This window comes from Callospermophilus lateralis, chromosome 4, assembly GCF_048772815.1.
Source record: "Callospermophilus lateralis isolate mCalLat2 chromosome 4, mCalLat2.hap1, whole genome shotgun sequence".
Taxonomy (NCBI): domain Eukaryota; kingdom Metazoa; phylum Chordata; class Mammalia; order Rodentia; family Sciuridae; genus Callospermophilus; species Callospermophilus lateralis.
Genome location: NC_135308.1, coordinates 100,550,469 through 100,575,721, shown reverse-complemented (window position 1 = coordinate 100,575,721; position 25,253 = coordinate 100,550,469). Strand labels below are relative to the sequence as shown.

Genomic DNA, 25,253 nt, shown 5'->3' with positions numbered 1-25,253 from the left:
TCTCTCTCTCTCTCTCTCTCTCTCTCTCCCTCCCCCCTCACTCTCTCTTAAAAAAAAAAGATTGCAAAGACAGTCCAAATTGCAAAATCCTTTAATAAGATTCACCTTTGTAAAAGAGCTGTATCACAACTGGATAACATGTCACACCTATTGGAAGGCCACTATCATTAAAAAAAAAAAAAAAAAACTAGAATAAGTATTGATGAGGAAGTAGAATAATTACTGTCCTGCATGTTTGGTAAGAAAATAAATGGGGCAGCTACTATGGAAAATAGTACCGAGATGCCTCAAAAAATTAAAATTGGAATCACCACATGAATCTTGTAATCCTACTTATGGGTGCATGGCCAAAAGAACTGAAAACCTATTATAGGGTCTAAAAGAGAGATTTCTACTCTCATATTAATTGCAATATTAATCACAATAGCCAAGAGCTGGAAGCAACCTCAGCAATGGATGAATGGATAAAACAAAAGTGGTATATACATACAAGTGGAATATTATGCAGCATTAAGAAAGAAGGTAATCTTGTTAGTACATGTTACAATATGAATGAAACTTAAGTCATTATTTCAAGTGAAACAAGTCAGTCAAAAAAAAGATAAATACTTCATGATTCCACTCGTTTGAGTATCTAAAATAACCAAACTGATAAAAACAGAAAGTAAAAGGGGGATTGCCAGGGGCCAGGGGAAGTGAGAGACAGGCAGTTTTTACTGGGTAGATACAGTGGCATGTGTTTGATGATAAAGCCCTACACACATAAAAACTACTGGAAGGGTAAATTTCACATTATTTGGTTTTGTCCACAATAAGCTTAAAACTCTAAGAATAAAAAATAATAATCATTCCCACAGACACTAAGAATCACTCTTAACCCAAACCACTAATTTCCCAAAATCACAAGAGGATAATATCTCATAACTATTAGAAGGCGTCAAATTCTTGAAAAAATAATCAATACAAATTCACACAAGCCCACAATCCAGAATCTCAGTGTAGAAATATAGGAAGTATATTCATACTAAAGTAGCAACAAAAACACCAAAAAGTACCTATGAATAAGCGAAATAAGAAACATGCACAATCTATTTGAAAAAATTTTAAGAAAGTGCTTAAAGATATGTTAGGTAACTACAACTATAAATTTAGATTGAATTGATGGAAAGATACCCTTATTCTTAGAGCTATAATATATTATATTCATTACAATAACAATTCACACTAAGATACACATTTAACAGTTTCCTAATAAAAATTAAAATGTTTCTTTTGGAGTTAGATTAATTTTAAAACTTATATGAAAAAAATAATTTAGACTGGCCAAGAAAGACTTTTAAAAAGTGCAGAGATATAAAACATTTCCAGAAATTAAACACACTATAAAAAAATCTTAATTTAAAAAGTATGGTATTGGCACATGAAAATAAGGAAAGATCAATGGAACAGTTAAGAAAACCTCCAAACAGATCAGATAATATGTAGTTAGTATATTAAAAAGGCAATATCATAAATACCTAGGGAAAGATGCATTTTTAGAACTTGAATGATATCGTGTCCCATACTTTAAATCAGGAAAATATCCAAATAAATTAAAGATATAAATGTAAAATACAAAACTATACTAAAGCTACAAGAAAATATGGTGAATTCATTTATAACCCAGGAGTGTGGAGAACTTCCAATGCAATCCAGAAATAGTAAAATATTGTTAAACAAAGTAAGAGCAACGTAAGTATAGTAAAATCAAAATATATGAAAAGCTAATATATTAAACTAGAAGAAAATATTTATTACTTATATTACAAAATGTAAACCTCTTTAACATATGAAGAGCTAGTTCTTTTTTTTTTTATTTACCCTTTAATGAAATTAGTAGGTATTGAAATATAGGCACAGATGACCTAAGCTCTGACATAAGAAAACAAACAAACAAAAAAAACAGCAAGTTTCTATTTTTCTTTATTTTTTAATTTAAAGCTGAATTTTTGTTGGGGAAGTTTATCTGTTTTCTGATGACTTGTGCTTAAGTGAGATTGAGATATGTAAACTCTTTTCCTCTCATTTATTTGTGGGTGGCAGTATTCACTGAAGAGCTAGTTCTTAAGTATCAAGAAAAAAGGCCAAGAACCCAACTGGTCAAAAGACATGAATGCCAAGTAGACCAAAAACAAACAAACAAACAAAAAAAAGAACATAAACAGCCACTGAAAATATTTAAAAGAATATTCAGCTTCACAGACAGAAATGAAATACAAACTAAAACCTTTCTATTCATCTCAAATAACTCAAAATTACAAAAAATCCTAGATTTGACCACAATATTTGATGATGAGCCTATGGGATAACTCGTACTTGCTGTTATAATTGGTAAATGCTGCAAGTAGGAAATTTGATAATATCAAAGTGGAGATTCAGCAATACATATCAAATAACAGTGCATCTTGTTTTGACTGTTGAATCCCATCCCTAGTAATTACCACCAAAACACACCTCCACAAATAAAAAAATATGCACCAAGTTCTTTAGTTACATTTGTAAGAAAGCACCCAAATGTGCATCAATAGGACACCAATTAAATCAACTCCAGTAAATGTACTGAATGAATGACTAGCAAGTCATAAAAGGATGATAAATATATGGTGCTAACATGGGAGAATCTATAGGATTCACTTAATTCTTTTACATAATTGCATGTATTACACTCAGAGCAATAAAGGAAGAGAACTAAATTTTGTGGGCATGCATGTTTTTATATGTTTTAGGCTTTATTTCGGGGAGGGAAATCTCACAGATTGCAAGGATAAACCATAAAACAACAAAGAATATCCATATGCTGAAGGAAGCAAGGAATTAAAGAACTAAAAAAAACAGACTAATGTTTTACATTCACAAAGATTTCTAAGTACCTAGCAGACTAGATAACCTAAAGAGCCATTCTAGCACAGAATACCTAAGAAGTGTCAGGAAAATATGAAACTTTAATCTATCATATCAGTAAAGAATGAAAAAACTATTCAAATATGAAGTATCTGTTACATGTAAGCCTATAAATAATTAGTATTCAAGATTCAAAAGAGATTTACAAAAGATACAGATCTATTGATAAAAGATATCCCATAAGTAAAACCAAACTTCTTAAATGAAACAAGAGCTAAAGACATGAAATACACTTCACAAACGAAACACAGATAACCAATTAACCTAATAAGTAATCATAAAAATATGTTAAAATATAAATATCAAATTACCAACAATTACAAAAGACTGACATAGTGTTGGTTAAAATATGTGACTAAGATTCTTACCCTTTGTTAGCTGTAGGTAAAATAGGCACACTTTAGAAAATAATTTTGCATTAAATTGGCAATTCTACTCCTAGTAATATACCCTAGAGTAATTTTATATGCATGTGTGCTAGAAGAAATTTCAAGAATAGCATAAACAGCAAAAACCAAAATATTCAAAACTAAATAAATATCCATTGTCAAAAGATGCATAAATAAACTGTGGCACATTCACAAAACAGAATGCTACATAACAATAAAAATAATAATAAAATGTAAAAGTAAATGAGCCTGAAAACATAATACTAAGTTAAAAAAGAAAGTTGCAGGAAAATACATAGAAGTTTTTCAATATGTAAAAAGTTTAAAATCAAGCAACAGAAATATCTGTGTGATACCATCTCAAGAAACAAATTCAGGAAAATAGTTACCTCTAGGGGGCAGGATAGGAAATGCAATTGAGAATATTTTCAAAAGTACAGTATTTATTATTTCTTAAGGTACATGGTTGAGTTTGAGGATATTTATTTTACTATTTGTTAAACTGTCCATTTACATTATGTATATTCATAATGTATTTTTATAAAAACTTATTTTAAAGCATTGATTGCATTACTAGTATTTTCTAAGATACCTATGAAATATTTATTGGCTAGTAAAAATCTTTAAATTTTTTTTTTAATTTAACTGATTTCTAGTTGCTAGTTTTAAAGAGAATAAAATTAACTTATACAGTCATACTGACAGATTTTCTTTGCGGATGTTGGCCTTCCTTTTAAAGAACATGTTCTTCCTTCTTCCATCACAATCTAGGAGAAAACCAAAATTTTAACAATTCCCAAGTATGCATGATAATTTCCACTTATATCTACCCAATAAGTGCCACTGATTTGTTTTATAGTACTTTAATTCAATTAAGTTCTCTCCCCCCCCCCACACACACACAATTAGCCTATAGTGAATAAAATGAAACTTAAATTGGTTTAGAAGCAACAGGTAACAGAATAGACACTTGATAGGAAATAAATTACTGACAAAAAGGAACCTTCAGGCAATCATAGTAAATTCAATTGGAAAAAGATAAGGCATTAAGGTATTATTGGGATTTGTTCTATTATTCTCCTGATTTCTTAAGTTGGGTTATCAGTCATTTACTAAAAAATAAAAAGTTTAAAGGTATGAATTTTCTGTAGAACACAACACTGGTTTTGATTTTCATCACTTTCTCTGTAATTTGTAGTTGACTTTCATTTCCTTTCTTATTTTTAAATTATTTTTATTTATTCTTTTTAGTTATACCTGACAGTAGAATGTATTTTTTTTTAAAGAGAGAGAGAGAGAATTTTTTAATGTTTATTTTTTTTTAGTTTTCAGCGGACACAACATCTTTGTCTGTATGTGGTGCTGAGGATCGAACCCAGGCCGCACGCATGCCAGGCGAGTGTGCTACCGCTTGAGCCACATCCCCAGCCCAGTAGAATGTATTTTGACTTATAATACATCCATGGCCTTTTTTCTTATTTTTTTAAAACCCAAATTGTCTCCAACTTTTCAAAAAGTTAAAGGATGACAAACAACTTTTGGGGGTTGATTTCAAATTTTATTAAATTTTGATTGCAGGATGTAGTTACAATTCTCTCCTTCGCTATTTTTTTTTTAGATTTTCTTTATGGCTTACTGTGCTAATTATATTTGCAAATATACCATAGATCTAACTAAAATAATATCTATATATTCTCTGTTGGTGGGATATAGAGCTTTAGATAGACAGAAAAAAGGAGACATTTCCTAGTTATTTACCCAAATTTTATTCCCTTTCTTCTCAGATATACAGCTAGACCACATTTCCTAGCCTCCCCTGAAGTTGGTCTGGACTTGTGGTTTAATTTCTGGTCAGTGGCAGAAGTAATATACACTACTGCAAATCCAGGTCGATAAAAATCTACTCAACAGTCTTCCACTTCCTTCCTACTTCTGCTGTCTGATACCAACATATTCTACAAAAATGGGAACACTAGTTAAAGACAAGTATCCACAAAGTTGAAGCCCTGAATAAATATGTGGAACAGAGCCACTTCTTGAACCTTATAACTATTTCATCTTTTAAAAAGTCTTTTCTGTTCAATTCTTGAAACATTCAAGCCCCAAACTTGCAAGAAGAACAAGAAAAAGGAGTGGTGATAGAAAACTTGATCAACTGGGAAAGCTATACAGACTTCAAGGCATGCATGAACTCCATTATCCACTTCAAAAATGTTCATAAGTAATCTGAGGTTGTAGCTCAGTGGGAGAGTGCTTGTCTCACACATGTGAGGCACTAGGTTCAATCCTCAGCACCACATAAAAGTAAATATTAAACTAAAAGTATTTTGTCCATCTACAACTCAAAATATTTCTAAAATATGTTCACAAAGGATAACAAAGAAGATCTTTCCAACTGAGAAGAAACTAAGTTATTCAAGGAACTTGCCCTATTCTCCCAAGATAGGACACCTCACATCACAATGCTTGCCCAGCAAAATTTCATGTTTGACATGATCAGAAATTCTATCTTCTATTCTTCTTCTTAAATGGGCTTCTTGCTGCATTTATGTTTTCTGGTTTTAATACTATACACACATATGTATATATATATATTGCTAGCTATATATTATGTTATACATTATCTTGTATTATGTGTATGTTTTTATAAAAGACACCACTCTCATTACTACTTATAGGAAATTAAACTATTAAATATCATACAGATCATTTATGATCTGCTCTTTTAAATTATCCGGAATTATCTCATGCCAAATCCCTCATGATTTACAAATACTAGCAATAACAGTAACTAGAATGAGACAGGTACTTGAAGTTTCTTAAGCAAGATACAGTCTCTCATATCTTTGGTTCTATTTATATTGCTGCTTCTTTCCAGACATTTCCTCCATTCAGCAAATTTATTGAGTTTTTGCTCAGAAGTTTTCTTACCTATAACATCTTCCTCCTGACTAACCACAAAACTTAGTGGTGTCTTTCAGTAGGCTACCACTGATTTTGTAGGAACTACAATTAGAATAATTCATCTAAATGCATTAGATTTTCTATCTCTATTTACTGAACAAAAACGTCTTAAAGATAGGTTCCATGTCCTTCCATATCTGTCGAATGCATAACAATGTAATCTTTGTTAAAAGAAAGACTGTTTTTAACCTTTGTATCCCTAGTGCATTGGAGATACTCACTGTATGGTAATGAATTCATAATATTCAATTACATATTAATGGAGAAAAGAGAGAAAACAATATAGTTGAGAATATCAAATCAGATAAGACAGTAGTTTGAATCCTGAATCAAGTGTTTGTGAACAATTTATTTAATCTCTCTAAAATTATTATGAAGAAGGATTGTTTTAGGCAGCTTTTTTTTTCTTTTCTTTCTTTTTTTTTTTTTTTTTTTTTTTTTTTTTTTTACTGCTGTGACGAAAAGACCTGACAAGAACAATTATAGGGTAGGAAAAGTTTATAGGTCTCAGTCCATGGACAGTTGGCACCTTTCCTTGGGGCTTGGAGTAAGACAGAACATCATGGTGGAAGAGTATGGCAAAGGGAAGCAGTTCACATAATGATCACAAAGCAGACAGAGATGCTCCACTTACAGATACAAAATATATACCCCAAACCCACTCCCTCAAGGTCCACGTCCTCCAGCCACATCTTACCCACTTCCAGTTTCCACTCAGTTAATCCCCATAAGGGGATTAATTCACTAACTGGATTAAGGCTCTCATAACAGAATCATTTCTCCACTAAACTTTTTTGCATTGTCTCATACTTGAGTTTTTGGGGGACACCTGACATTCAAACCATAACAGGGATTATAACATTACATAACCAAGGCTTATAGATGTTTTGTACACTTAATTCTAAAGAGGTTTTATCTTGGAAAATATTTTATACTGTATTTAAAATGCACCAAGATTCATTTGTTTCAAATGAAGAACATTTTAGTTTTTAAAAAGGTGTTTCTATTTCTAGATTAAGCTATAATTTTCCGATATAAGAAAGAGTATAGCTAAAAAGAAATTTATAAATAAAAGCTAAACTTAAATCAAAGTAAGTCATAATGTTAAAATATTATAGAACACAAACTGACTAAATTAGAAAAATAATGTAACAATGCATTTTACCTCACCAAGTCTTAAATCCCAGGATTGCTTAGAATACAATTCTTGCAAAGGGACACTGCCCCTATGGGTTATAAAAAAAGACAGTATTAAAATTTACTTTACTTCCTCTGAAAGTTGTTGTTCTAAATTATGGTTTCAAAACTTGGCTCCAAATTAGAATTATATAAGAGGTATTTTTAAAACAAAGATTCATAAACTCCATGCCAAGGAGCTTATTTATTTATTAGTATATGTAAAACTTTGCCCTCTGTAGTTTTAAAATCACTCCCTCAAGTAAATTTGGATCTGCAACCAAGTTTGGAAAACATCTTCTAAGTCACTCTCATAAGTACATTTAAAATTCAAGGTCTAACGTGAGTTTTCACCAGTGTTTTTAAACACTGAAAAACTGTAGCTGAAAATATCAAGTCAGATAAGACAGTTGTTTGAATCCCAAGACTAGTGTGAGTGTGTGACCATGAAAAATTTATTTGATCTCTAAGGTTTAGTCTCTTTTGTTATAAAGTCTTCACAGGATCAGAATTTCGCAGATGTACATAAAGCTTTTAACTTCTTAAATGAAGAACATTTGTACACTGGTAGCAAGATCTGGGGAAGACTGTTGTTTTCATATAGGAAAAAATATAACAACAATGGGATGGAGGAGATAGTAAGCCTGAACACAGAGGAGAGGGAGTCTCTGAGAGGTAAATATTGACAATAAGGGGTATGTTTTATTCCTAGATCACAAATTGTTTCATAAATTGATGATGCTTGCATATGCCACTGATCTGTAAGTTCTGTTACTCTCTGTTCTGACTCTCAAACAACCAACCAATCTTCTTATGGAAGGTAAAAGAAAAAAAAAAAGGACTTTCATGCTTGTAACCATTTCTATATGTGATGCTTCAGTTTCTTAATGTAAATTCACAAACTGACATTCTGCTCCATAGAAATTTCTTTTTTTAATATTTATTTCTTAGTTGTAGTTGGACATAATATCTTTATTTATTTATTTTTATGTGGTGCTGAGAATCAAACCCAGGGCCTCGCACGTGCTAGGTAAGTGCTCTACCGCTGAGCCACAACTCCAGCCCCAAATTTCTTAAGAACTTAAGACAATTTCTCAAATGTAATCAAAATCAAAACTAATATTCAGGTAAGAAGGTATTTTGGAAGTTGGCAAATATGTACACCATACTTTCCACTATGGTGATAATATCAAGAATGTGATTACTAGTAATACATCATTATAACCAGGTTGCTCACCCTCTGACAGTAGTATGCCTACCTGACTTTGCATTAGTTCAAACTTCTATATACTACATCCTAATTTATATTCTCCAGATTTACCTAAAAACTTACATAGAGTTCACTGGATATTCCTGGATATTTTTCTGTGGTGTTTTCTCTTGGTAAACATTGTTAAGTTTTCCTTCAAAAATGAAAGTGTGTGTTAAAAATTTAACACAGTCTATTATCATTTTTCAATACAAAACATATTAGCATGGCACACAGAGAGATCACTAGTCTATAATGTCACCTAATCATCATTATATTTCTGGTTTCATATTTCTCCAAACACAGAAACATACATATAAATATATACAGTATAGTCAGTTCAGGATCTCCCTCTGCCACTCCTGCACATATTGAACCCATGGATGTTCAAGTCTTTCAGATAATAATGGTTTTTCAATAATAGTGGTTTAGTATTTGCATATAAGCTACATAGATCCTCCTATACACTTTATATCATCTCTAGGTTACTTATAACATCCAATAAAATGGAAATGCAATATAAATAGCTATAATATTGAATTCTTTAAGTAACATGCTAAACAATATCTATATCTGGATGCAATTATTTATCTATTTAGGTACCAGAGATTGAACCCAGGGGTGCTTAACCACTAAGCCACATCCTCAGCCCTTTTCATTTTTAAATTTTGAGATAGGGTCTCACCATGTTGCTTAGGGCCTCACAAAATAACTGAGGCAGGCTTTAAATTTGTGAACCTCCTGCTTAGGCTTCCCGAGCTGTTGGGATTACAGCAGCATTACTACATCCAGCTCAGATGCAATTTTATTTTTAAATTATGTCAATCATTTGGTTTAATCTTCAGATAGGGAGCCCACAAATATGAAGGGCTCACTGTATGTGTGTGGACATATACCTAAAATATACAAATATGTATATTAAAACTGATGAAGTATAGATTTTTACATTTTCCACATACAACACCAACCTTTCTTTTCAGAGCTGATCAGGTAACAATCCTCCTCAATACTTGTAGCAAAGTCATTTATTTCATTATTGTTGTGCTTTTTCTGATAGTTCCTGTTTGGTTGATGTTTTTCTGGATAACTTGTTTTATTTAAAGTAGAACTACTAAAAGTTGACTCTGGAGCTGTAAAAATGCTTCTGTTTCCATCAATGGAATGGTTTTCATCCGAACTTGTAACCAAACAAATATCCCCTAAACTATCATAGCCACATTTGTCAAAGGTTTTCTTTACCCTTTGTTGATCAAGGTCTAATAAATTAATCATATTTTGAGGAACAAAAGAGTCACAATTCTCTGACAGAAGTCTATGTGTTGGCTCATTCACATTCTCCAGAAAACTTGAAACTTCTTTTCCATTTTCTCCCCAGATTTGTTGTATTGACTGTTTTTCAATAATGAAATCTGACTGTCTTCTTTTATCCATGTTCCCAAAATCCTCACTCATAATTATTGCTGATCTTTTAGAAAGGAAATTCCCATTTCCTAGACTTTCAGATAAATTAAAACATATTTATTAAGAAAAGCACAGATCATTTTCATTTATAAATACTATCCTTAAACTTTAGAGAACATATTTTTTTAAATATTTTTTATTGAGTAGCTACTAACATTTACTTGGATTATGTTTCTATTTTTTATATTTAAGTAAATAATACTCATTCAAATGGAAATTCATCAAATGTGCTCTCCGAATGACTCTAACGATCTTTTATTGTGTATAAAATTAATCTATGCTCAGTTTTGTATTTCAACATGAAAAGTGAGTACATAGCTCAATTTATTTTTATATTAGCAAAAGAAATTATGAATGACCTATACGTAGCAGTTCTTCTATAATAAATTCTAGCAAATAACATAGGCAACCAGAGTATGTCACTGCTGCTCTCCATTTAACCAGAGAAAGATAATTAGAAGACATGTGTAGAAAAGTCATCCCATGTAAAACCATAAAATCACAAAGTTATGAGGACATTATACCAGATATTTCTCAACCTAACAAGTATACAAAAACAACTATAAATTTCCTAATGAAGGTATAGGTATGAATGTGCATATAAGTAATAAAGCAAAGAGATAAAATGAATTAGATGAAAATCAATCAACAGACACTAGTATGGCAATATGTAAAAATGTGGATGTGTAACCGATATGAATCTGCAATCTGTATATGGGGTAAAAATGGGAGTTCATAACCCACTTGAATCAAATGTATGAAATATGATATGTCAAGAATTATGTAATGTTTTGAACAACTAATAATAATTAAAAAAAGAATATTAGATAAACTATAAGCTCTTTTCTAATATAGATATATTAATTCTAGGTTAAGTTCAACTTATATAAAAGAATCAAAGCTAAGATAGGAAACAACTAGAAAAGAGAAGTTTTTAAATTTGATTGCCAGTGACTACAAATTTATTTTGAATTGGGCTGTTCCAGAAGTTAGACATACCAAAGAAATTTTAAAAAGAAACATATAGACTGATAAAACTCAGATTTCCAATTTTATATTTAAGGTAAATATTTAATGGAGAGCAGCTGTGCTCCAGGCACCAAGCCATATGTTGGGGTAGAGAGAAATAAAATAATTCTGTTATTAAGAGAAGGAAATTAAAGTTTTGCCAATAAATGCCCATAGCTATGGTTCTATACTATTTATCAATATGGATCATCTTATTGATGTTTTAGTCAGAATAATATTTTATACTAAAGGACACAATACATAGTAATAATATTCACCATTTGTACCAGAGAAATATCTACTACTCTAAATGAGAGAACAAAGGAAAAAGATCTCCTAAGTTATAAAGCACACTATAAGTTTGCATTATCATTTTTAAAGGTATTTTAAGCATGCTTAGAAGAAATATTCACTAAAAGATCTGGACAATAGAAAAAACATATAACAGGGCTGGGGATGTGGCTCAAGCTGTAGCGTGCTCGCCTGGCATGCGCAGGTTGCTGGGTTCGATTTTCAGCACCACATAAAAATAAAATAAAGATGTTGTATCCACCAAAAACTAAAAAATAAATATTAAAAAATTCTCTCTCTCTCTCTCTTTAAAAAAAGAAAAATATATAACATATAGTTATTACCAACAAGAAATTTACAGTACAGAAGAGGAAAAATAACAAAGTGATCAGTGTTATCCTATAGCCAAATTGAAAATCTACAATAGTAAATAGAAGAGATTCTTTTGCTTTAGAAAAATCAAATAGGTGGCATTTGGAGACAATGTTGATATTAATTCTAGAGATGACAAAAATGATGCTCAAGAACTAAAAGTCTTATTAAGGCAAATCAGTACAATTTCTTTAATATTTTTCCTATAAGAATAAAATTATAGACAAAAACATACAAATTATCTAATTAAACCTTTTACATGTGTTCAGCAAGCATTTATTGTATGCCTACTGTGTTGTAGAAAAGTAAGAGCTTAAACTCTAGTGAAGACACACAATAAATAATTAATAATAAGAATGATGAATAAGAACTAAAGAAGAAATAGAAAGGATAATTATGGATGCTTTGAGATCAGATAACAGAACAGCTTGTATTGGAGGTCAAGGTTCAGATAGTTTCATCAGGAAAATCCCTACCATGGAAGTAATAAATAAGCTGAAGATATAAAATAGTTAGACATGTAAAGAAGGGCATAGCAGAGAAATGGCATAAGCATCTCAAATGCAAGATCTGTAGCATGTTTGAGAAAGAGAAGAAGAATAAAGCTAGAATAGAAGCATTAAAATAAATAAAGGTACAACAGGGCTCAGAATATGCAGAGTATGATTTTTATAAAGAGCAATAAGAAATCAATCAAATTTCCAAGTTCAAAAGTAAAACTGACTTCTGTCATGGATACACTAGTCTGGGGATACATCAGTTGATTTTTGAATGTTGAACCAACCCAGTATACTTGAATATATCCTACTTGGTTGTAGTATACTAGAAAAAGAAAATATCAATTTGACTCCTGGGGAAAGAATGAATTCCAGGATTTCCATCTTCCAAAAATGAAATGAGAGATGAGATTTACCCTCCCTGACATAATTTAAAAACTGGACAAAACATATGGGACAAGGCTGGGGGTATGCCTCAATGGTACATTTACCTAGCATTCTTGAGACCCTGGATTTGATCCCCTAGACCACCAAAAAATAATAAAGTGTATGTGTTTGTGTATATATGTATATGTGTGTATATATATAACAACAGTTTTCAAACATAAGACAAGGTGGAGCAAGATAATTATCCTGTAGAGAGGATCCAAGTCATAGGACACAGATGGGGGACATAAAGCTAGCTGATTCCCTTTCTTTAGAAACAAAGCTGGGGATCCAGGAAAACTGAAGAGAATAGAGTTCACAGGTTAGAACAACATAAAAGAGAGTGCTTCAAAGAGAGAACTCCAAATACATAGTAGATTCTTCTAAAATCTTCAGCTAAGCACTGATCGGCACAGGCATGTAAAAGAATTACCCACTGCTGGGAAAAGAACCACTCAACACAAGAAGATAGAATAATCCCAGGAGTTCATGCAGGACTAAAAAAAATTCTATGCTCCCATCCAACAGAATAGACAAACCCATAATGCAAGAAAAATCCACAAAGTATTCAGCAGGGTATCACCTCAGCAGTGGGACAAAATCAATCATAGAATGAAGGCTTATGGGTTCTTTGATAGGTCTTTTAAGTCCTCAAAGTTTAAAAGTTAGCAAATAAGCTTGAAAATCCCAGAAGGAAGAAAATCTCTGATTAAAACTTATTATTTCTAGAAATACCAAAATTACCAACAAGCAAAATGATAAAGGTTTACAATATATATAGAATCCAAACACAATTACCAAGAAGACAAAACCAGCAGAAAATTGTCATTTATAATGAGGAACAAAATCAATTATTAGATATAAAACAAAAATGACACACATATAATTCACAGATAAGAGAATTATATAAGTTATCATCACTATATTTTCTACATTTAAGAAGACAGAGGAAAACTGAGAATATTTAAATATATAGAAGATATAAAGAATAGATAATATCAATTATCTAGACATGAAAAATACTCTGGATAGGATGACCAGCAGATTAGACAGCAAAGGAGATGCAATTAATAACTCTGAAAATATAGTAAGATATTCTACTTTAAATGAAACAATGAGAGACTTAAAAAACTCAAAAAAAATTACCAGCATCATTAAGATGTCAATGTTCCCCAAATTGATCAATTCAACACAATCTCTATAAAAATTACACTGAGCTTCTTGTGGGCTTTTTTGTGAACCTAAAAACTTATTCAAAATTTTTAAAAGATTAAAAAGAGCCACAATCTTGTTGAAAAATAACAATCTCAATTTCAAAATTTATAATAAAGTTACAGAATCAAGGCAATGTGGAACTAACCTACACAGAGATGGAAAAAACAGAATTGAAATTACAAGGGGAAAAACATATTTATGGTTAATTGATTTCTTTTTTTTTTGATTTTTTTAAATTTTTATTGTTGGTTGTTCAAAACATTACATAGTTCTTGATATATCATATTTCACACTTTGATTCAAGTGGGTTATGAACTCCCATTTTTACCCCATATACAGATTGCAGAATCACATCGGTTACACATCCATTGATTTACATATTGCCATATTAGTGTCTGTTGTATTCTGCTGTCTTTCCTATCCTCTACTATCCCCCCTCCACCCTCCCCTCCCCTCTTCTCTCTCTACCCCATCTACTGTAATTCATTTCTCCCCCTTGTATTTTTTTCCCTTTCCCCTCACTTCCTCTTGTATGTAATTCTGTATACCCCTGAGGGTCTCCTTCCATTTCCAAGCAATTTCCCTTCTCTCTCCCTTTCCCTCCCACCTCTCATCTCTGTTTAATGTTAATCTTCTTCTCATGCTCTTCCTCCCTACTCTGTTCTTAGTTTCTCTCCTTATATCAAAGAAGACATTTGGCATTTGTTTTTAAGGGATTGACTAGCTTCACTTAGCATAATCTGCTCTAATGCCATCCATTTCCCTGCAAATTCTATGATTTTGTCATTTTTTAATGCAGGGTAATACTCCATTGTGTATAAATGCCACATTTTTTTATCCATTCATCTATTGAAGGGCATCTAGGTTGGTTTCACAGTCTTGCTATTGTGAATTGTGCTGCTATGAACATCGATGTAGCAGTGTCCCTGTAGTATGCTCTTTTTTAGGTCTTTAGGGAATAGACCAAGAAGGGGAATAGCTGGGTCAAATGGTGGTTCTATTCCCAGCTTTCCAAGAAATCTCCATACTGCTTTCCAAATTGGCCGCACCAATTTGCAGTCCCACCAGCAATGTACAAGTGTACCCTTTTCCCCACATCCTCGCCAGCACTTGTTGTTGTTTGACTTCCTAATGGCTGCCAATCTTACTGGAGTGAGATGGTATCTTAGGGTGGTTTTGATTTGCATTTCTCTGACTGCTAGAGATGGTGAGCATTTTTTCATGTACTTGTTGATTGATTGTATGTCCTCCTCTGAGAAGTGTCTGTTCAGGTCCTTGGCCCATTTGTTGATTGGGTTGTTTGTTATCTTATTGTCTAATTTTTTTTAGTTCTTTGTATACTCTGGATATTAAGGCTCTGTCTGAAGTGTGAGGAGTAAAGATTTGTTCCCAGGATGTAGGATCCTTATTTACCTCTCTTATCGTTTCTTTTGCTGAGAAAAAACTTTTTAGTTTGAGTAAGTCCCATTTGTTGATTCTATTTATTAACTCTTGTGCTATGGGTGTCCTATTGAGAAATTTGGAGCCTGACCCTACAGCATGTAGATCATAGCCAACTTTTTCATCTATCAGACGCAGTGTCTCTGATTTGATATCAAGCTCCTTGATCCATTTTGAGTTAACTTTTGTGCATGGCGAGAGAAAGGGATTCAGTTTCATTTTGTTGCATATGGACTTCCAGTTTTCCCAGCACCATTTGTTGAAGATGCTATCCTTCCTCCATTGCATGCTTTTAGCCCCTTTATCAAATATAAGATAGTTGTAGTTTTGTGGATTGGTTTCTGTGTCCTCTATTCTGTACCATTCGTCCACCTGCCTGTTTTGGTACCAGTACCATGCTGTTTTTGTTACTATTACTCTGTAGTATAGTTTGAAGTCTGGTATCGCTATACCACCTGATTCACACTTCCTGCTTAGCATTGTTTTTGCAATTCTGGGTCTTTTATTTTTCCATATGAATTTCATGATTGCTTTCTCTATTTCTATAAGAAATGCCGTTGGGATTTTGATTGGCATTGCATTAAACCTATAGAGAACTTTTGGAAATATCACCATTTTGATGATGTTAGTTCTGGCTATCCATGAAAAGAGTATATTTTTCCATCTTCTAAGATCTTCTTCTATTTCTCTCTTTAGGGTTCTGTAGTTTTCATTGTAAGAGTCTTTCACCTCTTTTGTTAGGTTGATTCCCAAGTATTTTATTTTATTTTTTTTGAGGATATTGTGAATGGGGTGGTTGTCCTCATTTCCAATTCAGAGGATTTGTGGCTGATATACAGGAATGCCTTTGATTTATGCGTGTTGATTTTATATCCTGCCACTTTGCTGAATTCATTTATTAGCTCTAATAGTTTCTTTGTAGATCCTTTTGGGTCTTCTAGGTATAGAATAATGTCAACTGCAAATAGTGATAATTTGAGTTCTTCTTTTCCTATTTTTATGCCTTTAATTTCTTTCGTCTAATTGCTCTGGCCAGTGTTTCGAGAACTATGTTGAACAGAAGTGGTGAGAGGCCATTCCTGTCTTGTTACAGATTTTAGAGGGAATGCCTTCAATTTTTCTCCGTTCAGAATGGTGCTAGCCTGAGGCTTAGCATAGATTGCTTTTACAATATTGAGGTATGTTCCTGTTATCCCTAGTTTTTCTAGAGTTTTGAACATAAAGGGATGCTGTACTTTGTCAAATGCTTTTTCTGCATCTATTGAGATGATCATATGGTTCTTATTTTTAAGCCTATTGATGTGGTGAATAACATTTATTGATTTCCATATATTGAACCAGTCTTCCATCCCAGGGATGAATCCTACCTGATCATGGTGCACATTTTTTTTGATATGTTTTTGTATCCAATTCACCAGAATTTTATTGAGGATTTTTGCATCTAGGCTCATTAGAGATATTGGTCTGTAGTTTTCTTTCTTTGAAGTGTCTTTGTCTGGTTTAGGAATCAGGGTGATGTTGACCTCGTAGAATGGATTTGGAAGTTCTCCCTCTTTTTCTATTTCCTGAAATAGCTTGAAAAGGATTGGTATTAGTTCCTCTTTAAAGGTTTTGTAAAACTCTACCGTATACCCATCCGGTCCTGGGATTTTCTTAGTTGGTAGTCTTTTGATGGTTTCTTCTATTTCCTCAATTGATATTGGTCTGTTTAGGTTGTCTATATACTCCTGACTCAATCTGGACAGACCATATGACTTAAGAAATTTATCGATGCCTTCACTATCTTCTATTTTATTGGAGTATAAGGATTCAAAATAATTTCTAATTATCTTCTGTATTTCTGAAGTGTCTGTTGTGATATTGCCTTTTTCATCCCGTATGCTAGTAATTTGAGTTCTCTCTCTTCTTCTCTTTGTTAGCATGGCTAAGGGTCTGTCGATCTTATTTAATTTTTCAAAGAACCAACTTTTAGTTTTGTCAATTTTTTCAATTGTTTCTTTTGTTTTGATTTCATTGATTTCAGCTCTGATTTTAATTATTTCTTGCCTTCTACTACTTTTGCTGTTGTTTTGCTCTTCTTTTTCTAGGATTTTGAGATGAAGTATTAGATCATTTATTTGTTGGTTTTTTCTTTTTTTAAGGAATGAACTCCAAGCAATGAATTTTCCTCTTGGAACTGCTTTCAATGTGTCCCTTAGATTCCGATATGTTTGTGTCTGTGTTTTCATTTATCTCTAAGAATTTTTAAATTTCCTCCTTGATGTCTTCTATAACCCATTGATCATTCAGTAACTTATTGTTCATTCTCCAAGTGATTCATGATTTTTCCTTCCTTCTTTTATTGTTGATTTTTAGTTTCATTCCATTATGATCAGATAAGATGCATGGTATTATCTCTACTCCTTTATATTGTCTAAAAGTTGCCCTGTGACATAATATATGATCTATTCTTGAGAAGGATCCATGTGCTGCTGAGAAAAAAGTGTAACTGCTTGATGTTGGGTGGTATATTCTATATATGTCAATTAAGTCTAGGTTATTAATTGTATTATTGAGTTCTATAGTTTCTTTATTCAACTTTTGTTTGGAAGATCTGTCCAGTGGTGAGAGAGGTGTGTTGAAGTCTCCCATAATTTTTGTATGGTGGTCTATTAGACTCTTGAACTTGAGAAGAGTTTGTTTGATGAACATAGCTGCACCATTGTTTGGGGGCATATATATTTATGATTGTAATGTCTTGTTGTTGTATGGGTCCCTTGAGCAGTATGTAGTGTACCTCTTTATCCCTTTTGATTAACTTTAGCTTGAAATCTATTTTATTTTATATGAGTATGGACACTCCTGCTTGTTCCTGAGGTCCATATGAGTGATATAATTTTTCCCAACCTTTCTCCTTCAGCCTATGTATGTGTTTTCCTATCAAATGCATCTCCTGTAGGCAGCATATTGTTGGATCTTTTTTTTTAAATCCATTCTACTAACCTGTGTCTCTTAATTGGTGAGTTTAAGCCATTAACATTTAGGGTTATTATTGAGATATGGGTTGTTCTTCCAGCCATATTTGTTTATTTATGTTACTAAACATGTTTTGTTTTCCTCTTTGATTATTTTTCCCCCCTTTACTGTACTACCTCCCGCTGTTGGTTTTCATTGATATTTTCCATTTCCTCTTCCTGTAATATTTTGCCAAGGATGTTTTGAGGAGATGGTTTTCTAGCTGCAAATTCTTTTAACTTTTGTTTATCGTGGAAGGTTTTAATTTCATCTTCCACCCTGAAGCTTAATTTCGCTGGACACACAATTCTTTGTTGGAACCCATTTTCTTTCATTGTTTAAAATATGTTATTCCAGGATCTTCTAGCTTTCAGAGTCTGTGTTGAAAGATCAGCTGTTATCCTGATTGGTTTAGCCCTAAATTTAATCTGCTTCCTTTCTCTTGTAACTTTTAAAATTCTCTCCTTATTCTGTATATTGGGCATCTTCATTATAATGTGTCTAGGTGTGGATCTCTTATGATTTTGCACATTCGGCATCTTGTAGGCTTCTAAGATTTGGGTTTCTGTCTCATTCTTCAAGTCTGGGAAGTTTTCTCATATTATTTCATTGAATAGATTGCTCATTCCTTTGGTTTGGACCTCTATATCTTCCTGTATCCCAATGACTCTTAAGTTTGGTCTCTTTATGTTATCCCATATTTCTTGGATGTTCTGCTCATGGTTTCTTAACAGTCTTGCTGAGCTGCCTATGTTCTTTTCAAGTTGAAATACTTTGTCTTCATTGTCTGATGTTCTATCTTCTAAGTTTTCTACTCTGCTGGTAGTATCCTCAATTGAGTTTTTAAGTTGGTTTATTGCTTCCTGCATTTCTAGGATTTCTGTTTGTTTGTTTTTTATAACCTCTATCTCCCTGTATAGTTGATCTTTTGCTTCTTGGATTTGTTTATGTAATTCATTGTCGAAGTGATCTTTCATTGTCTGATTTTGCTGTCTAATGTCTTCCTTGAGACTCCAGATCATCTGAAGCATGTATATCCTGAATTCTTTATCTGACATTCCATCTGCTTCAGCTATTACCTCTTCTAAAGTTGAGTTGACCTGCATTGCTTGTGGTCCTTTCTTTCCTTGTCTTTTCATACTGCTCGTGTTTCTTTCTGCTTGGTGAAACTGTTGTGTTATTTAATTTTCCCTCTATATATTTATATTGCTCTTGTATAGTTGAAAAGTCTCCCTTGCAGGGGCAGGCGGCAGCTGTGCTCCTCCTCCAATTGGGGTGGTCTGTCTACCATGCTGATGGGCCGCTGGACCTGTTCTACTGGTCGGTCGCAGGTCCGCTTACCTTGTAGGCGCGGGCAGCGGCTCTGCTCAGCCCTTACTCCAATTGGGGTGACGTGTCTACCACGCCAGCGGGTCGCTGGGCCTGTTCCGGGCGCAGGCGGCGGCTCTACTCTGCCCCTACTCCAATTGGAGTGACGTGTCTACCATACCGGCAGGCCGCTGGGCCTGTTCCGCCGGTCGGTTGCAGGTCTGTCTACCTTGTGGGCACGGGCGGCGGCTCTGCTCTGCCCCTACTCCAATTGGGGTGACATGACTACCACGCTGGCAGGCCGCTGGGCCTGCTCCGGGCGCGGGCCGGTTAATTGATTTCTGACAAATTTTTCTTTTCCATAAATGTAAATGAGATATTTAGGCCCTTCCCTTACACTACATGTTATGGTTTGAATATAAGATGTCCCCCAAAAGCTCATGTGTGAAGGCAATGCAAGAAGTTTCAGAGGAAAAATGATTGTGAGAATTGTAAGAGTTGTGAGAGAGGTTTGTAAGACTCTTAACCCAATTAGTAAATTAATCCCCTGATAGGGATTAACTGAGTGATAACTGAAGTGGCAGGGTGTGGCTACAGGAGGTGGAATTGGGGGGCATGACTTTGGGGTATATGTTTGTATCTACCAAGTAGGGAACCCTCTCTGTGCTTTCTGATCACCATGTGAGCTGCCTCCCTCTGCCACACTCTTTCACCATGATGTTCTGCCTCACCTGGAGCCCTAGGAATGGAACTGGCCTTCTATGGACTGAGACCTCTGAAACCCTGAGCCCTCAAATAAACTTCTCCTCTTTTAAATTGTTCTGGTCAGATCCTTTAATCACAGCACTGAAAAAACTGATTAAAACATTACAAATAAACATGAACTAAAACATAGGTCACAGACCTAAATGTAAGATCTAAAAAAAACAAGAAAATCTCAATGATCCTGAATTGGGTAAAGATTTATTGGCTTTGATACTGTAAGCACAATTAATTTTAAAAATTGCATCAAAATTGAAACCTTAAACATCTCAGCAGAGATACTCAAATGGCTTACAGGAACATGAAAATATGCAAAATCATTAGTCATTAGAGAAAAGCAAATTAAAAATCAACAAGAACGGGTAACATTTAAAAAGATGAACTTCACCAAGTTTTAGCAAGAATGTGTTACAACAGAACTCTCATACATTGCTGATGGGAAAATAAAATGATACTACTCATTTTGGAACACAGTTTGGCAATTTCTTTATGAGTTAAACATATGGCTAACCACGAGATCTAACCCACCTTGTACCCAAGATAAATAAAGCATATGTCAAAGCAAAGCTTTTTTACATAAACTTTCATATTAGTTTTATCTGGAATAGACAAAAATAAAGGGAAACACCAAATGTTTATCAATAGGAAAATGAATACAATACATACACTGGAATACTACTGTGCAATAAAAAGGAATGAATGATTATTACACACAACAAATAACATGAATGGGTTTCAAAATAATTATGCTAAGTAAAAGAAGCCAAGTAACAAAAAATACATATATATATATACTGTAAGAGGCTATAAAAATTGCAAAAATACGGACTACTCTGTAGTGACAGAAAGCAGATCAGTGGTTGCCTTAGGATATAAGTGAGCGAAGGTAAGCAACTAGAAAAGGGATTTCAAAGCTATCCAAAAAAATTACTCAGTATGATAAATATATTCATTCTTTTTGACATATGTCAAAACATTAAAGTGAAAAATTTAAATAAGTTCAGCTTTTGTGAGTCAATTATATATTTATAAGACAGTATGTTTTAAAAGATGCTCAATAAACAAGAAACAAAAAGAACTATTATAAGGCCTTAAATGATGTCTCTACCAAGAGGTCAGGGTAGTTTAGACTAGGATGGAATCCAGAGATGGAAATGTGAATAGACAATTAAAAAACTGATTAGAATCCAAAACTGATAATACTCTGATAATGAAGAGGATAACTGGAGTTGACATAAAGGAAGGAGTCAAGGACAGCTTTTATTTTGGATTTTGCAAATGAGTAAATACTGGTGCCATTTAATAAGATAAGGAAGAATAGGATAGAATTAGAGTTTCTCATTATATTACCAAGTGTGGTTCTAATGGATTTTACAAGCTTAATGGATTTTAAATAAAAAAACAGAGTATATACACAAACATCTAAAATATATATGATGTATTAAATTACCTACCACAAATGTAAAAAGAAAATGAGGGATAAAGATGATGATTATGCAACTTGTCAATATCTAGGATTGTCAGTATCTCACTACCTTTTCACCCTTATCCCTGAAAAGGAGAGACTACTCCTATCCTGTCTGTGGAACAGCAGACAGATCACCAGGAGTATTTTGTTTCTTTCTCTATACTATTGTTTCAGGTTTCTGACTCTTTTTCTTTTTTTTTTTTTTTTTCTTTTTTTTTTTTTTTTAGTAATGCTATTTTGTACCTTTTGTGGAAGAAAGAAAGGCGGGGGTGAGGGTTACTTTGAGACTCCCCATGAAACACACACACATTTCTAGAATACTTGAAGGTAAGGAGGAAAAAAAGTTTATGGACATTCATGAACAGGAAGATTATAGGACCCCAAAATAAACATGACCAGAAAACATCTTCACCACAGCATATTATAGCCAAATTATCAAAAGCACAAACACTAAAATCTGCAAAAGTGCCAAGGCACACTTCAACATATCTCAATTAGATTACAGATTTCTCAACAAAAAATCCTATAGGACAGCAAGAAATGGAATGACATATTGGAAGTCCTAAGCAACTGTAAACATAGCAAAGCTATTCTTCAGAAATGAAGAAAAAGTACAGTCCTTGCAAGACTAGCTAAAACTGAGAAAAGTTATGACCACAAGAACAGCCTACCAAAAGATGCTTAAGGGATTACTAGACAAAATGGCAGGAATAAGTCCTTACTTTTCAATAACCTTAAATGTAAACAGACTAAAGTTTCCAATTAAAAACTGGACAGACTGGTTGAATAGATTAATAAATAAATAAACCCAACAATACAATGCCTACAAGAAACTCATGTCACCAGTAAAGAAAAACACAGATTGAAAGAGAAAGGATAGAAAATTACATTCAAAACAAATTAAACCTTAAAACTAACAGGAGTGTGTATACTTAAATCTAACAAAACTGTAAAAAGAGGCAAAGATAGTCACCATATAATGATTAAGTGATCAATTCAAGAAGAAGAGACAGTAATTCTAAATTTAGATGCATCTATGTCAGAGCACCTAATGTTATGATCATTATTAGATCTAAATGGAGAGATAAACTGCATTACAATAATAGTGAGGGATTCAACAACACACTTTCTTCAATGGACAGAACAAATTTGTTTGCAGACAAAAAAAATTAACAAAGAAACATCAGAATCAAACCATACTATAGATCAAATGGACTTAACATTATAGAACATTCCAGTCAACAGCTTCAGAATACACGTTCTTTCACCAGCACATATAACTTTATTTAATAAAAAATAATATACTGAAAGACCACAAAACTAGTATTAACATATTTTAAAAGATGAAATCAGGGCTGGGGTCATGGCTCAGTGGTAGAGTGCTTGCCTAGCATGTATGAGGCACTGGGTTCGATTCTCAGCACCATATTAAAAATTAAATACAATAAAGGTATTGTGACCATCTATAAATAAAAATATTTTTAAAAAAATTAAATCATATCCCATATCTTTTCTGATCATAATAGAATAAAACTAGAAGCCAATAAAAGACTCTTATAATTTATAAATTATGTAAATACATGGAGACTGAATTAACAACTTGTTATCAAAGAAGACAAAAGAGAAATTTAAAACTTTCTCAAAACAAATGAAAATACAACTTACCAAAATTTAAAGAATACAGGGAAAGCAGTGATAAGAAGAACGTTTATAGCAATGAGTTAAAAAAAAAAAAAAAAAAGAAAAAAGAAAAATTTCAAATAAACAATCTATCCATGTATCCTAAGGATTTAGAAAAGAACAAACCAAACACAAAAGAAACAATATAGAGCAGAAATAAATACATTTTAAAAAGTACAAAAGATCAATGAAACCAAGAGTGATTTTTTTTTAAAAAGATAACATTAGTAAACCTATAGACTAACAAAGAAAAAACAAAAAGAAGACCTAAATGAACAAAATCAGAGATAGAGAAGGAGATAGTACAATCCAATCATTAGGGATTACTATGAAAAATTATATGCTAAGAAATTGGAAAACCTAGAAGAAATGGGCAACTTTCTGTAAACATAAGACCTACCAACACTGAAACATGAGAACATAAAAAATATATAAATAGGTCAATAAGAAGTAATGAGACTGAATCAGTAATAAAAAATGTCCCCCCAAAGAAAAGCCCAAGATTGAATGGCTTCACTGCTGAATTTTACCAAACTTTACAGCACTAATGCTAATTTAACACCATATAAAAAAAGATCATTCACTATGATCAAGCTGGTTTCTTCCCTGGGATGTAAGGATGGTTCAACATGTACAAACTAATAAAAAAAACTAACAGAATGAATGATAATAATCATATTATCATCTCAATAGATGCAGAAAAAATTTGATAAAATTCAATGATCCTTTATGATAAAAGTCCTGAACAAACTAGATATACAGGGATTGTACTTCAGCATAATAAAGGTGGTAAAAACCCATAGCAAGCATCATACTGAATGGGGAAAAGCTACACGTGTTTTCCCTAAGATCTAGAATAACACAGGAGTGTCCATTGTCCTTGTGTTTATTCAATATAGCACTAGAAGTTTTAGCAAGAGCAATTAGGCAAGATAAGGAAATAAAAGGGATACAAACAGCATAGGAGAAAGTCAAACTTCCTTGCTTGTACATGATACATTTCTATACATAGGAAAACCTAAAAACTTTACCAAAAGACTATCAGAACTTTATATAACCTAGAGATTAGTGCTCTGTCTGATGTGTGAGGGGTAAAGATTTGCTCCCAAGATGTAGGCTCTCTATTCACCTCACAGATTGTTTCTTTTGCTGAGAAGAAACCAAATGCTGAATATTTTCTCTGATATAAGGAGGCTGGTTCATATGTGATAGGGAGAGGGAGCATGGGAGGAATAGACAAACTCTAGATAGGGCAGAGGGGTTGGAGGGAAAGGGAGGGGGCATGGGATTATTAATGACGGTGAATGTGATGGTCATTATTATCCAAACTACATGTATGAAGACACAAATTGGTGTGACTATCCTTTGGATGCAACCAGAGATATAAAAAATTGTGCTCTATATGTGTAATAAAAATTGTAATGCATTATGCTGTCATAAATAAATAAGTACACAAATGAAAGGAAGTCTAGCATAGTAGAAGAAGAAGAATGGGGAAGGGGAAGGAGGTAGGAGGATAGAGAGAAATGTGATCTGAAATCAAATTCCATGCATGTATGAGTTTATCAGGATGAACATAACTACTATATATAACTACAAAGCACAAATAAAAT

General features: G+C 33.0%; 1 protein-coding gene across 1 annotated transcript in view; it reads right to left on the bottom strand.

Moving 5' to 3' along the window:
• The window catches only part of Redic1 (regulator of DNA class I crossover intermediates 1), a 57,372-nt gene that overhangs the window by 4,893 nt on the left and 27,226 nt on the right, over positions 1-25,253 (bottom strand). The window contains exons 6-9 of the mRNA XM_076852768.1: positions 9,687-10,213; positions 8,803-8,872; positions 7,459-7,519; positions 4,033-4,096 (exon numbers count right to left, since the gene is read on the bottom strand). Of these exons, the coding sequence (XP_076708883.1) occupies positions 4,033-4,096; positions 7,459-7,519; positions 8,803-8,872; positions 9,687-10,213 (722 nt within the window). The remainder of the gene's footprint in view (positions 1-4,032; positions 4,097-7,458; positions 7,520-8,802; positions 8,873-9,686; positions 10,214-25,253) is intronic.